Below are 13153 nucleotides of genomic sequence, written 5' to 3'. Positions count from 1 at the left end.
ACATGAATAATAAGACTTCTGCAAAATATCATTTCTAAAATTTCTCTCAGTAAAGTATATCACAACATCCCTTGGTAGTTGCCTTTGTAATGCTATACGTGAATTTACTCTGTAAGTTTTATCAATCTTAGCAGAGATCTCAGAAGAATCCTTGATTTTTAATAACGTGGCCAAAGCATCAGCACAAACTTTTCTTAAATCCTCTCTAGGGTTTTCTCTGATACCCCTCAGTCTAACAGCGTACTCCATAGATCTGAATTGCATCATAATAATCTCATTATCCATCCTTTGCATATTCCCCTCCATTTCAACAAATTTCAAATCCGTTTCCTTCGTTTTGGTTTCCAAATCCAAAGCCAGTTGCTCAACTTTACTGTCCACCTTAAGAACAACTTCTGACAGACCTGCGGCTATAGCGTGTAGATTTTTATCAAGCTGGTCATGTTTTTTAATGGTATCCTGAACCATTTCTTTAACCTCATTAATTTCTTTACCTAAAAAAGCATTTTCTTCCCTTATAAAGTCCTTCAAATCCTGGAAATTTATTGTAGCACCTAGGGAAGCCACCTTTTGTTCCGTTGCCATGTTTAACAAAAAACACAACTTTCTCACAAAATACTCCTCCAAATAGATCAAATTGTATAAACTAACTTTAAAGTTGTTAATAATTCTTTCAGCCGCCTCTAGCTGTCACCATTCAATTAACTTTCGTTTTCCTTGGGTATTCAGCTGTAAATTAATACTTGCAAATGTTTCCTTCTGAGTTGCTTGGAGTTAAAACGTTGTCATTTAAGTAGGTCAGGTTATGTAAACTGACTTAGAAATTGTTAATAGTTATTTCAGCCATTCCGGCTTTACTGCCCCGGCTATCAGCAAGCAATTAGCTTTCGTTTTCTTTAGGTTTTCAACTATAAATCAACGCCATTTTGAATCCTTTGTTCTAAGCCCACGCCTCTCAAACTCAGCAGTAACGTTCTTTTTAAAAAGATTTTTTCCCCCAGTTAAAACTTAAAATACTTGCAAAAGTCTTCCTTCCTTCTTGGGATATTGTTAGAAGTTAAGGCTGCTCCCGGCGTCTGGCTCTGCTCATTAGCAGAGGTTATCAAAAGACAGGAGAATGCAACAACTGTGAAGGGGGGCACTCCTCGTCGCACTCCAGAGGTTATAAATCCTTCTGGAGGGCTACACGAGAAGCTCAACCTGACAGCTGAATCTCTCCCTCATAAATTCCAAGAATTTAAGAGTGTCCAAGACGTTAAAGATCATAAAAAAACACCTCTACTGTCTATTGATCTACAAGCTCAGAAAAAGCCTGCCGACGGCGCCCGTGGAACAACCCGGAAGCCGCAAAGAAATCTTGAGAACATAAATAATATTGATGGTCAGATCGGGATTTTTTTCAAAAAGAAAGAAAAAAAGAAAGAAAGGAAGGAAGGAAGGAAGGAAGGAAGGAAAGGAAAATGGAGGGTTGAAACACCAGCCCCCCAAAAAACTATTTATTAATCCCACTCTTACCACCTAACTAGTGGCAAAGAGCCACAATGAGAATATAAACAGTGAACCATCCAGAGGTGGGTTGCAAATCCTGGAGCTACTGGTTTGCTCATGCTTGCGTGCGCAACACTTCTGCACACGCACAGAAGCATCCGGGTGGGTGGGCGGAGCCTCCCACCACCGCCACTACCTATTTGCCTGATCCGGGCCAAACCGGAGTAACACACCTCTGGAACCATCCAGTAGGCTGTAGACTCACCTTCAATTTCCTTTGGAACCTTTGTGAAATCTTGAGTTTGGGCCATGGATGCAGGAGTAGAGTGAAGGCCAAACACCTGAATTCTGGTGGCCAGCATCACAAAAGTGTTTGTTGAAACTGGAGCTGCTGTACCTTTTCACTGACACAGAAATTGTGGAGCAACATCTGCATTAAATTCCATGAATTGGTAGTTATGTTGGCTAAATGTTCCTGCTATTCACATTTAGAAGACAAATTGCTTACTTGGAATTCCCTAGTCTTGAACTATTCGTTCCATAGCAATGAAGCTGATATAGCCTGATATACCCTTGCATAATTCTTATAGAACCACATGAAGAAATTAGCCTTACACCTGATAAATTATATGGCTAGCCCAAATGCCAATAAACACAAAATAGAAATGTCACCATACATTTATAAATTAACAAAGATTTGAGAAGTATTCAGTATTCAAATAGTCAGGTATGTACATTTGCATTATTTTGGCTTATATAAATATAGAAATTTACAAATAATTTAAGGTTTATTATTGTTCTGGCAAAGATAAAAGTTGATTTCCTTTGTTCAATACCTCCCCGAGGAAATAAATCAGTAAATATTTTGGCCAAGATTGAATTTAGATTAGTATACTTGAAGTAACATTCATTTTATTGTAAGTTCTTTAGTACATTTGCCAATGCACTGGATTTAATTCAACAGTCTTCAGGTTTCAGCTCTATCTATGGTAGCAGAGGTGACTACCTGTTGAGCTCTATTATCCAGGAACTGGCAGGTCAACACTAATTCAGGGCCAATCTTGCCTTTTATGAGCAAGAAATGGTTTGCGGAGTCCATGGACACAGCAAACAACAATAAAAATACCTACCTTTAGTAATAAAAATAAAAAAGAATTATCCAGAATCTAGCAACTTCCATTTGAGCTGCAGAACAGTCTGCCAAATCTTATTTATTTTGGAGTGATTGAGAATGTGGTTGCTGAGATCAACAGTGCAGATATATTACCAGTGCTCAAGGCAAAGAAGGCAGGTTCCAACAGAAAGGAAGATCAAATTAATACTAAATACACCTACACAATTTTGAGCCACCTGGGAACATAATGCAGGCACAACTGGTGCTCAATTAAGGAGATTAAGGAATAGATTTCTACCTCTCTTTTGGTTATTTTACACCTGCCCTATGGGGCAGCAAGTAAGCCCAGAGCCAGGGTGCACCAAAAAACCTATTTCAACTGGACCCACAGATTAGAACTGCCTGGGAATTGTAAGGAAAGGGTTCACCAGAACTGAGGCAAACTGGGATCTGACTTTGTCACATCACTCCCTGCACTTCTTTATCTCTCTTCCCAACCCTCATTCATCTGTTGGGTTTTTCCAAGATAAACGCAGCAGTGTCCCCACCTCACTGCCCCTACTGTTAGTCTAAACGTGCAGACAATGCATGCTTTTTTTAAAAAAAAAATTCCCCTTAAAAAATCTGCCACCAAAGGTGGAGGGAAGGGGTGATAAAGAACCAGGCAACCTGAATAGGAGTCTGAACTCCAGGCTTCCTCCACCCCCGCCTCCCACATGTAACCCTCCAATTTGGAAGAAAGACTTTGAAGAGTGTTCTCACAGCCAACAAGCATGCGACTGGATCTTGCTAGCAGAGCAAATGCAGCCTCCCCCATGGAATTCTGTTTCCTTGGACTGAAAGATAAAGATAGTGGTAGTGGTGCAAAGGGGCATTTTGGCAGACTGCATGCAGGAACTTTTTGTAAAGAGCTGTACTGTATTGCTATTGCTCAGGGGATGCTTTAAACCAGGGTTGGCGAATCTTTTCAGCACCAAGTACTGAATCGGAAGCACGTGCACCAGAAACCAGAAGAGCAGCTGCCTGATGCGCATGCACACGCCAGGAAGATGATCTTCCAGTTTCTGGTGCATGCATGTGCACCAGCCACCTAGTCTTCCGGTTTCTGGTGTGCATGTAAGCGCGAAGACCAGCTGAACTTCATGTACGTGGGAACACTGTAAACTAGAAGAGTTGCCACCCGATTCACATGCACTAGTTCTCCCATAGAAGTAGTCTGACATTGTCATGTCTTTTCACTCAGGGCAACTTAAAAAAAGCCTACATGTGTTTCTTATGACATTTCAGAGATGCACAAATCAGTCTCTCACACACATTTGTTACATATTGACTTCTCTTGTTCATTTTTATTTAGTGCTCAGGGTTTTCAATGAAGATGGCAATAGAGAAAGTGTAACAGTTGTCATCTGACTTGTTTCCACAGTACTCCGTTCGTTTGAAGAAAAAATGTTAATCAAAATAGCACCCTTATAATGATTTTGAAAAGGTATCTTAAGAAACATTCAATTGTACTGCTTAGCAGTATCTATATACCAAATAACTTTTAAAAAATGAATTTAATACAAAAAATTTAAACTGTTGCAACACATGGTTAATTTTCTTTGCATTCCTCATGATATGAAAGCTACAAACTGGAGATGAAGCTCTGTTGAGCATTGGGACACACATCTCTCTTTCCTTGAGCAAGATGATAGGAACCCCAAACTGCCTGATTCCAGGTTTTGTTTGCCTTTATGCTGAGACAGTACATATCCCAGAAACTACATAAATAAAAACATTTAAAATAAGATGAAATTGTATATAAAAATCCATCTGATTTGATTTGTTTTCAATGTAATAATCAAAATCCAATAAATGATGGAACGTGAATTGGCCTCATACAGTATGTGTAACCAGTTTATAACCTAAGTCCAAAATGTGTTCTTCTGTTGCATATGGACAAACAGCCAGTCCTTGTACAATGTTATTATACTTGAAGAAGGCCAATAACTGCTCAAAGATTCTGCATAATTTATGCAGAATTTCAATTTGACTTTTATATTTTCTGAAGATTTTTTTTCTACAAGAATGATTCCAAAAGCACTCATAGAGGAAAATGCTATGAATATACTAATATTATGCTCAAGAATATTCTCAGAATGAAACAATGTAGAAATATTTCATAATAAACTTAACCATTCCTGTAAATAACTTTAAACAACAACAACAAAAACCCTATTTTCCTTAATATAGCTATTTGAAAATGGTGAAAGTGAAACAAGCACATTGGGTTGTACACAATTCAGTTACAGGAAGGGTTTGGAAAATTGAGTATTGTGTTGTCACATTTATCAAACTCAAATAATTCCAGGAAGGAAAAAGAAATTGTGCATAACAGATGATCAAAATAGAATTGATGTTTAGCTGAATGTAAAAAAGCAATGTTCTACTATTGGGGAAAAAATGGTGAATAGAGATTGTTTTCCTGGATTCTGCATAAGCAACGTTCCTTTGATAGGAGCAGGAAAAAGAATAGCGGTTTAAAATAAATATTTGGCTGCTTATTCAATCCCACCCCTAGCTTAAAAAAATCAACAAAGAATTCATGAAAGTTAAAACCAGTGTTTCTCAAACATTCTTCAACTATGAACGCTAAACAAATGTTTGAAATATGAAGACATTAGAGAATCCATTTAAATACACAATTGCATGTTTTCATCTTGATGTTTTCATCTTGAAGAGCATGGGGTATAAGATTTTTCAGTAAAAAATCTTATTTTTCACTAGCCCTTCGTTCCATTTTTAAAACTCATTTTAAATTGAGTTTTTGTATCATAACAACTAATAACTCAGAGAATAAACTAGTCAAGATTGTTATTCATTAGAAATCTCTAATTACTAAGGGACATTTAGATGGCCAGTCTAACGAAATCTGTTTTAGATAATCTTTCTTCACATCTTCTATTCCTTTTTATTCACATATGCAACATCACAGTTCTACTCATATTTGGAACCCCCTCCCCAGATTAAAATATTCTTTATTCTTAATATTAAAAAAAGGCAGGATATAACATTTCCCCTAAAAGAGAAGAGGAGAAAAAATCTTAACAAAGGCGGCCCCAGTAGCAGCCCCAGTTTTCCTGCCATAGGAAAAGAGCCTCAAGCAGAAGCTTGAAGACAAATTTGTTTCCAAAAACTAGAGAAAGGAACAAAGGTATCAGCCATATTGGACTTAATTCTAACTAACAGAGATGAAATGATAGAAGATGTTGAAGCTGTAGAATCTTGGGGGAAGGAATGATCATGCAATATTGGAATTCAACATCATGCAAGCACAAGCAATATAACAAAGTCAAACTAGAGAGTTTGGGAAGGATTCCATGGATAAGAATCCTCAAGGGGAAAACAACTCAAGAAACTGGGAAATTTTGAAAAGTGAGATTATAAAAACTCAGTCTAGCACAGTGCTTCTCAAATAGTGGGGCGGGCCCCCCGGGGGGGCGCGAGGCTCCATAAAGGGGAGCTCAGCTCAAATTATTTTATATATTTTTGTTTTGCAGGTTAAAGTTTTTTTTAATATTGTGTTCCTTTAAATCCTGTGCTCCTTTAAATCTTTTCTGCTACAGTTAATAAAGCTATTCTTTGTTGTAAATTGATCCACATTTCTTTCTTTTTTTATTCTCTTATACGTTAATAAGAATACAGTGTTATGCAGAGGACAAATGATAGACAAATGATACTATTTACAGTCACGCGGGGGGCGCGAAATGTTTTCTTCTTCCTAGGGGGGGCATGACAGAAAATAATTGAGAAGCACTGGTCTAGCACAAAACCAATGAAGAAGAAAAATAACTGCTCTCAAAAGAAACCAGCATGGCTACATGAAGAACTCTCTGATAAATTGAAAGACAAAAAGGAGAAGTATAAAAAGTGGAAAGAGGAGCACATAACTAAGACAAAATATCAGCAAATAGCCCAACCCTGCAAAGATGAAGTGAGGAAAGCTAAGGCTCATAATGAACTAAGGCTTGAGACAAAAGTAAAAACAAAAAACAAGCACTTTTCAACATGTTAAAAACAAGAAAAAAGTCAAGGATGCCATTGGTCCAAGTGGCAAGAAGGTGACAAGCAAAAGATAGAAAGCAGAACTATTTAACTCATTTTTTGCATCCGTCTTTACACAAAGGGAAAAAACAGTCCAACCTATCAAAAATAGCACTTCAAAAAACAAGATTAGGAAAACAAGTTAAAATAGAGAAGAAAATGGTAAGTGAGCACCTGTCCACCCTAGACAAGTTCAAATCACCAGGACCAGATGGATTATACCCAGTGGTGGGATTCAAACATTTTTACTACTGGTTTTGTGGGTGTGGCTTTGTGGGTGTGGCATGGCTTTGTGGGTGTGGCTTTGTGGACACGGAAGGGGAAGAATACTGCAAAATCCCCATTCCCTCCCTACTCCTAGGGGAAGGTTATTGCAAAATCCCCATTCCCTCCCCACCCCACTAACCTGCTTTCCAGCTCTGTTCTCCTGTTCAGGGCAACAAAAGAAGATCAGCTGGGAGGCAGCGGGGGCAGGGCCAGCCTATTTGCCAGTTCTCTGAATTACTCAAAATTTCCGCTACCAGTTCTCCAGAACCTGTAAGAAGTGGCTGAATACCACCTCTGATTATACCACAAGGTTCTGAAGAAAGTAGCAGATGTGTTCTCAGAACCATTGAACAAAATATTTCAAAGACCATGGAGTATCAGGAAACTGCCAGAGGACTGGAAAAGAGCTTCAAAAAAAGGAGGGGGGAAATAGATCCAGGAAACTACAGACCTATCAGCCTGACCTCAATACCAGGGAAGATTCTTGAAAAGACAATCAAGCAATGAACCAGAAGCAAACAATGTAATAACCAAAAGCCAACAAAGGTTTGTCAAAAACAGATCATGCCAAAAAAAACTTATTGCATTCTTTGACAAAGTGACAATATTAGTAGACTAGAGGCATCCTGTCAATATAATTTACTTGGACTTCAGTAAGGTATTTGATAAAGTAGACCATAATCTACCGTGTTTCCCCGAAAATACGCCAGGGGCTTATATTTTTTTGACCCACGAAATATGGCCTTGGGCTTATTAAAGGGGAGGGCTTATTATTTTTGGGTTGCCAGGCGGCTGCTCCCTTGTGACTGGGTTCCCGAAGAGCCGGGCACAGCCTCAGGGTCGAATGGCTGTGTTGCGCTGTCGCAGCAGCAACGCAGCAGCCATGAGGTGACCAAGCTTATGAGCAGCCGCCCGGCAACCCCCCTTTCCAGCCGGGTACAGCGCCGCTGACTGACCTAGCAGTACCCGGAAGGCACCAAGCAACGCGAGCGTCTGTTTGCCGCCCTCCGCCTCCCGTGGCTCGGTGCCTTCGGAATGCCCCTAGGTGAGTGAATGGGGCTCTGCATGGCTGGAGGGGAGTTCGCAGCAGCTTTTCCTCTCCCCGCTCGCGCGAAGGGCATCTGCGCTGCTGGCGCCGTCCGCCGCTTGGGTTTTTTTTTCAAAGCACGGAGGATGGATGCCGCTCTGGAAGTACGCTCTATGGTTGTACAATCTGCAGCCCACAACCATAGAGCGTACTTCCAGAGCGGCATCCATCCTCCGTGCTTTGAAAAAAAAACCCAAGCGGCGGACGGCGCCAGCAGCGCAGATGCCCTTCGCGCGAGCGGGGAGAGGAAAAGCCGCTGCGAACTCCCCTCCAGCCATGCAGAGCCCCATTCACTCACCTAGGGGCATTCCGAAGGCACCGAGCCACGGGAGGCGGAGGGCGGCGAACAGGCGCTTGCGTTGCTTGGTGCCTTCCGGGTACTGCTAGGTCGGTCAGCGGCGCTGTACCCGGCTGGAAAGGGGGGTTGCCGGGCGGCTGCTCATAAGCTTGGTCACCTCATGGCTGCTGCGTTGCTGCTGCGACAGCGCAACACAGCCATTCGACCCTGAGGCTGTGCCCGGCTCTTCGGGAGCCCGCTCGCAAGAGAGCAGCTGCCCAGCAACCCCCCCTTCTTCAGCTGGGCACAGCGCCGCTGACTGACCTAGCGGTACCCCGAAAGCACCAAGCAACGCAAGCGCCTTTGCCCCCACCTCATTCCCGTGGCTTGGTGCCTTCAGGATACCGCTAGGTCGGCGAGCGGTGCTCTGCCTGGTCGGAGGGGGGGGATTGTCCAGAGGGTTTATTTTCGAGGGTGGGCTTATATTTTTGCGCACGCGAAAAATGTCGCAAGGGTTTAGTTTCAGGACATGGTGTATTTTCGGGGAAACACGGTACTACTTGGTAAGATAGAAAAATGTGGGCTACACAGCATCATAACCAGATGGATTCATAACTGCCTGACCAACCACACTCAATGTGTAGTCCTCAATAGAACTGCATCTACATGTAGGGATGTATGCAGTGGGGTGCTCCAAGGCTCTGTTTAGGCCCAGTACTCTTCAACATTTTCATCAATGATTTGGGTGAGGGGATAGATGGGGAACTCATCAAATTTGCAGACGACACCAAGCTAGTAGGAATAGCCAACACTCCAGAAAATAGGCTTAAGATACAGAAAGATCTTGACAGACTTGAACATTGGGCGCTATCTAACAAAATGGAATTCAATGGTGAAAAAAGTAAGGTTCTACATTTAGGCAAGAAAAGCAAAACACATATGTGGTACCTCGCTCAATAGTAGTAACTGTGAGGGGGATCTTGGACTCCTAGTGGGCAATCATTTAAATATGAGCCAGCAGTGTGCTGCAGCTGCCAAAAAAGCCAACACAGTTCTAGGATGCATAAACATAGGGATAGAATCAAGATCACATGAAGTGTTAATACCATTTTATAATGCCTTGGTAAGGCCACACTTGGAATACTGCATTCAATTTTGATTGCTACAGTGTAAAAAATATGTGGAGACTCTAGAAAGAGTGCAGAGAAAAGCAACAAAGATGATTAGAGGATTGGAGGCTAAAACATATAAAAAACGGTTGCTGGAATTGGGTATGTCTAGTTTAATGAAAAGAAGGACTAGGGGTGACATGATAGCAGTGTTCCAACATCTCAGGGGCTGCCACAAAGAAGAGGGAATCAAGCTACGGTATTCTCCAAAGCACCTAAGGGCAGGACAAGAAGCAATGGATGAAGTTTTAAAGAGTGGATTTAGTAACCATTTGTCTGAAATGGTATAGGCCAGGTTTCTTGCCAAAGCAGGGGGTTGAACTAGAAGACCTCCAAAGTCCCTTCCAACTCTGTCATTCTATTCTATTCTATTGAAGAGGCTAGTCTTTAGGAATGGAGAATTTGTATTCATTCAGAAAGACTGGGCTGATCTATTCATAAGCAAAGAGCAGCTAGATATCCTAAATAAGCAGTAGGCCAAACTGACACAATTAGCTCAGACAAACATCTAGCATTTTCCCTTTCGCCTGTAGAACCAGCCATGACCCCTACATGATTCCATAGGAATTTGGCAACAGCCATTAAAATATTAAAGGACATATTCTTACACAGGAACAGACATCTCAATCACAAAGCCCCAAAGAATGTATAAAAAGCTACCTACTCTTAACCTCATTTTGTCAACCACTCCAAAAACATGCTGCTGTCATAGAAGTTTCTGGCTACCAAATAAATGGAGACCTTCTTTCCTGCAGCTTGCTTCTATTTTATTTCAGCATCTTTGATTGGATCTGATTTTTCTTCCAATATTAACTGCACTTGAGACTACATTATTGTCAATTTTAGTACTTCATCCATCAATCATCAGCCATTTATTCCTTTCTGCAACGTAGGTGATTGGCAGGAAATGCAGAGAAAGGTCTAAAGTGGCCCAGCAGGGTATAAAACCCTGGTGGTTTAACAATAAATTTGATAATCTTTCACAAATATATTGCTGTAACATATGACCACATATTTGAAGGCTCTGAAAATCACACAGAACAAAGATTCTCAGGTCCTAAATAACCAATATAAATGAGAATTAAATTCAATAAGAGACAAAAAAAAGTAATGGGCCCATAAAATGCTGGCTACAGTTCAACACATAACTAAGGTCATTAATCTGTACTACTGTCAGAGTTCCTTGTTTTCTGATATATAAACACTAGAGAATATGATCTTTTATAGCATTTCCATACTTTCATGTCATGTACAGAATGTCTTGTTCACTATAGGAGTTCCAAATTTCTCACTGCTTTCCCTACCTGCTTTTGACAATTAGGGCTTTAATAGAGGATATTTATAAAGCATTATGAGAACACTTTTGGTTTTTAAGGATAACATATATTTTGCAATAATAGAAAATATCTATTTGCCTTAAACATGTATGTTTCTCATCTTCTCACACAGAAGCTGCTTCCAACAAAAAGAATGGGTACAGACCAGTTACAGATACTTTTGTAAAGGTGTAACAAGATAACCAACTATTGTCTTACAGAGACACCTGTACTTGCATAGAATTTGTTTTCTGCCTTTGTTATTTTTACAAACAATTCAAGGCAGCAAACACATCCAACACACCTTCCTCCTCCTATTTTCCCCACAACAACCCTGTGAGGTGAGTTGGGCTAAGAGAGTGACTAGTCTGAGGTTACCCAACCCAGTTGACTTTCATGGCCAAGACGGGATTTGAACTCATGGTCCCTTCATTCTAGCCATGCCTTAACTCCTAGACCAGACTGATTTCATGCTTAAGTTACAATTTCCTTCCAACCAATGCACTCTCAAATATTTAAGGTCATATATGAAAGCAAAGTTCTGTTGGGCTGGGTAGGTCCTGCTAGTGAAGCAGCTTTCCGTTTAATATGCTTTATTTTAAACAAGAACCGAGACTAATCAGATGTGCTACTAACACAACAGCAGCATCAGTCTCAGTGAGAAAAATAGTAATGCACTTTGAATATGAGATAGAACTGATTTAGATAGAGGTTTTTCTTCTTGGAAAGTAGTTATCAGGCTCTGGAATAAATATGGAAAGGAGGGGATTTTTTAAACCTAAAAAAAAAAATATTTTCAGTATGTGTGGGGCAGAACTTCTGGAGCTCTCTGTTCTGTTTGCAACATCTACCAGCCATACATTTTAAAGAAATTTCCAAGTAGAGTATTTTAATGATATATTTCTCTGTTTGTCTGTAACTTCTGGAATTCAGAATTATATTGGTTATGAAAATGGAGATTTTATTTTTTACCATGGCTGAAGATGACATGGACACCACAGAAATGCAGCAATAGCCTTGGGTGGGGTTGAGATAGAATAAATGGAAATGGCCGAAGAGGGGAATTTGAACCACTCCTAAAGTCTTGGAAGAAGCAGCTAGAGAAACAGAGGAATTGTTTGATTTTTAAGAAAAAAGTGAAGTTTTCTTGCATCCTCTGCAAATTAAAAACCTTTAATCTTAATGCACAAGGATTTAGGAAAATCATAGTGCACTTCCATAGGGAGATCTGTTCTTGTTTTAAGGGCATCTCAGTCATCAACTTGAAAATATCTCAAAGTGAGGAGTGATGATAGATAACAAAGGGAATTGAGATATCACCTACACTGGCTGTTTTTTTGGGTCTCACAGCAAATTGTATTCTTTTTTCCCCATATAACAAATAACATTTATTTTAGGGAGGCACTTTTGAGAGGGGAAAGAAACTGAACTAAAAACGCTTCCTGTAAAGAAGGCTGACACCCCTCCCAGCCCTCCCAACATAGTTTGGGTGTCCCAGAAGGCAGTTTCTCAGCCAGGGCAGAGAACCGGAATGTGTTGTTGAAAAAGAGAGCCAAGCATCACTATCAACTGGTACAGAGCACTCAAATCTCTAAATTGCAGGATTTAGAAAACACTAATACAGGAGAGACAGAGAGAGATACACGCTCCGAGGAATACAATAATGCAAAGAAGGAGAAAAAGACTCACCGAAGTAGACAGTCTTGTCGCACTTGGGGCACTTGGATGCCATGATGGATAACGAAAATCTAACCGCGAGCTTTTTCTCTGCCTGTCAGCCCCGCACTAACATGCTTCTTCCCTCATCCACCCACGCCGGCTCGAACACGCCTTAGTCGCATGTCTATTGGCTGCGTTCTCTAGTCAAGGGAGGAGGGATGTAGATAGAGTGGACACTGGGTGGAGCTATTGGTTCCCCCATCTCCTCCTTTATTGACGAAAGAGCAAAAATAGAGCAACGGGATATCTTCCTGTTGTATCCTTTCAAGCATACAGAAAGGCAGCTTCCGGCGACTGGGAAAATGAACTCTGCTTTGCTTCTAGTTGTTAGGTTGGTTGCTGCCTGCTCCCTCAGTGGTAGTGCAATGATAATGTCCACCATCAGAAAGAAGGGTGCACACTAAGAAGCAGCTTCTCCTTTTAGTCAGTGATCCCAAATAGTGTGGTGGAAAGACCTGGGCCTAGAAAAGTTATACTGTATGAACAGGTATTTACACAGGCGTTGGCGGCTATTCTTATTCATTCTACACAGATAAGCAAGAGTCAGCTGCTAAAATTAAAAGCTGCAGTATCCACATTGAAAACAGTTACAAGACAGTAATGTGAAGTTAACAGAAGCAGGCTTAAGATGAG

At 40.7% G+C, this 13153-nt stretch overlaps 1 protein-coding gene across 1 annotated transcript in view; it reads right to left on the bottom strand.

The window, feature by feature from the left end:
* LOC309389142 (cysteine-rich protein 2-like) overlaps window positions 1-12646 on the bottom strand; it is a 176988-nt gene extending 164342 nt beyond the window's left edge. Inside the window, 1 exon segment of the mRNA XM_081947148.1 lies at window positions 12491-12646. Within this exon segment, the coding sequence (XP_081803274.1) occupies window positions 12491-12533 (43 nt within the window). The 5' untranslated portion in view covers window positions 12534-12646.
* Between the last annotated feature and the right edge of the window lie 507 nt (window positions 12647-13153).

Source organism: Natrix helvetica, assembly GCF_964273705.1.
Source record: "Natrix helvetica genome assembly, chromosome: 3".
Classification (NCBI taxonomy): domain Eukaryota; kingdom Metazoa; phylum Chordata; class Lepidosauria; order Squamata; family Natricidae; genus Natrix; species Natrix helvetica.
Note: the sequence above shows the minus strand (reverse complement) of the source record. Positions and strands in the feature narration are given on the sequence as shown.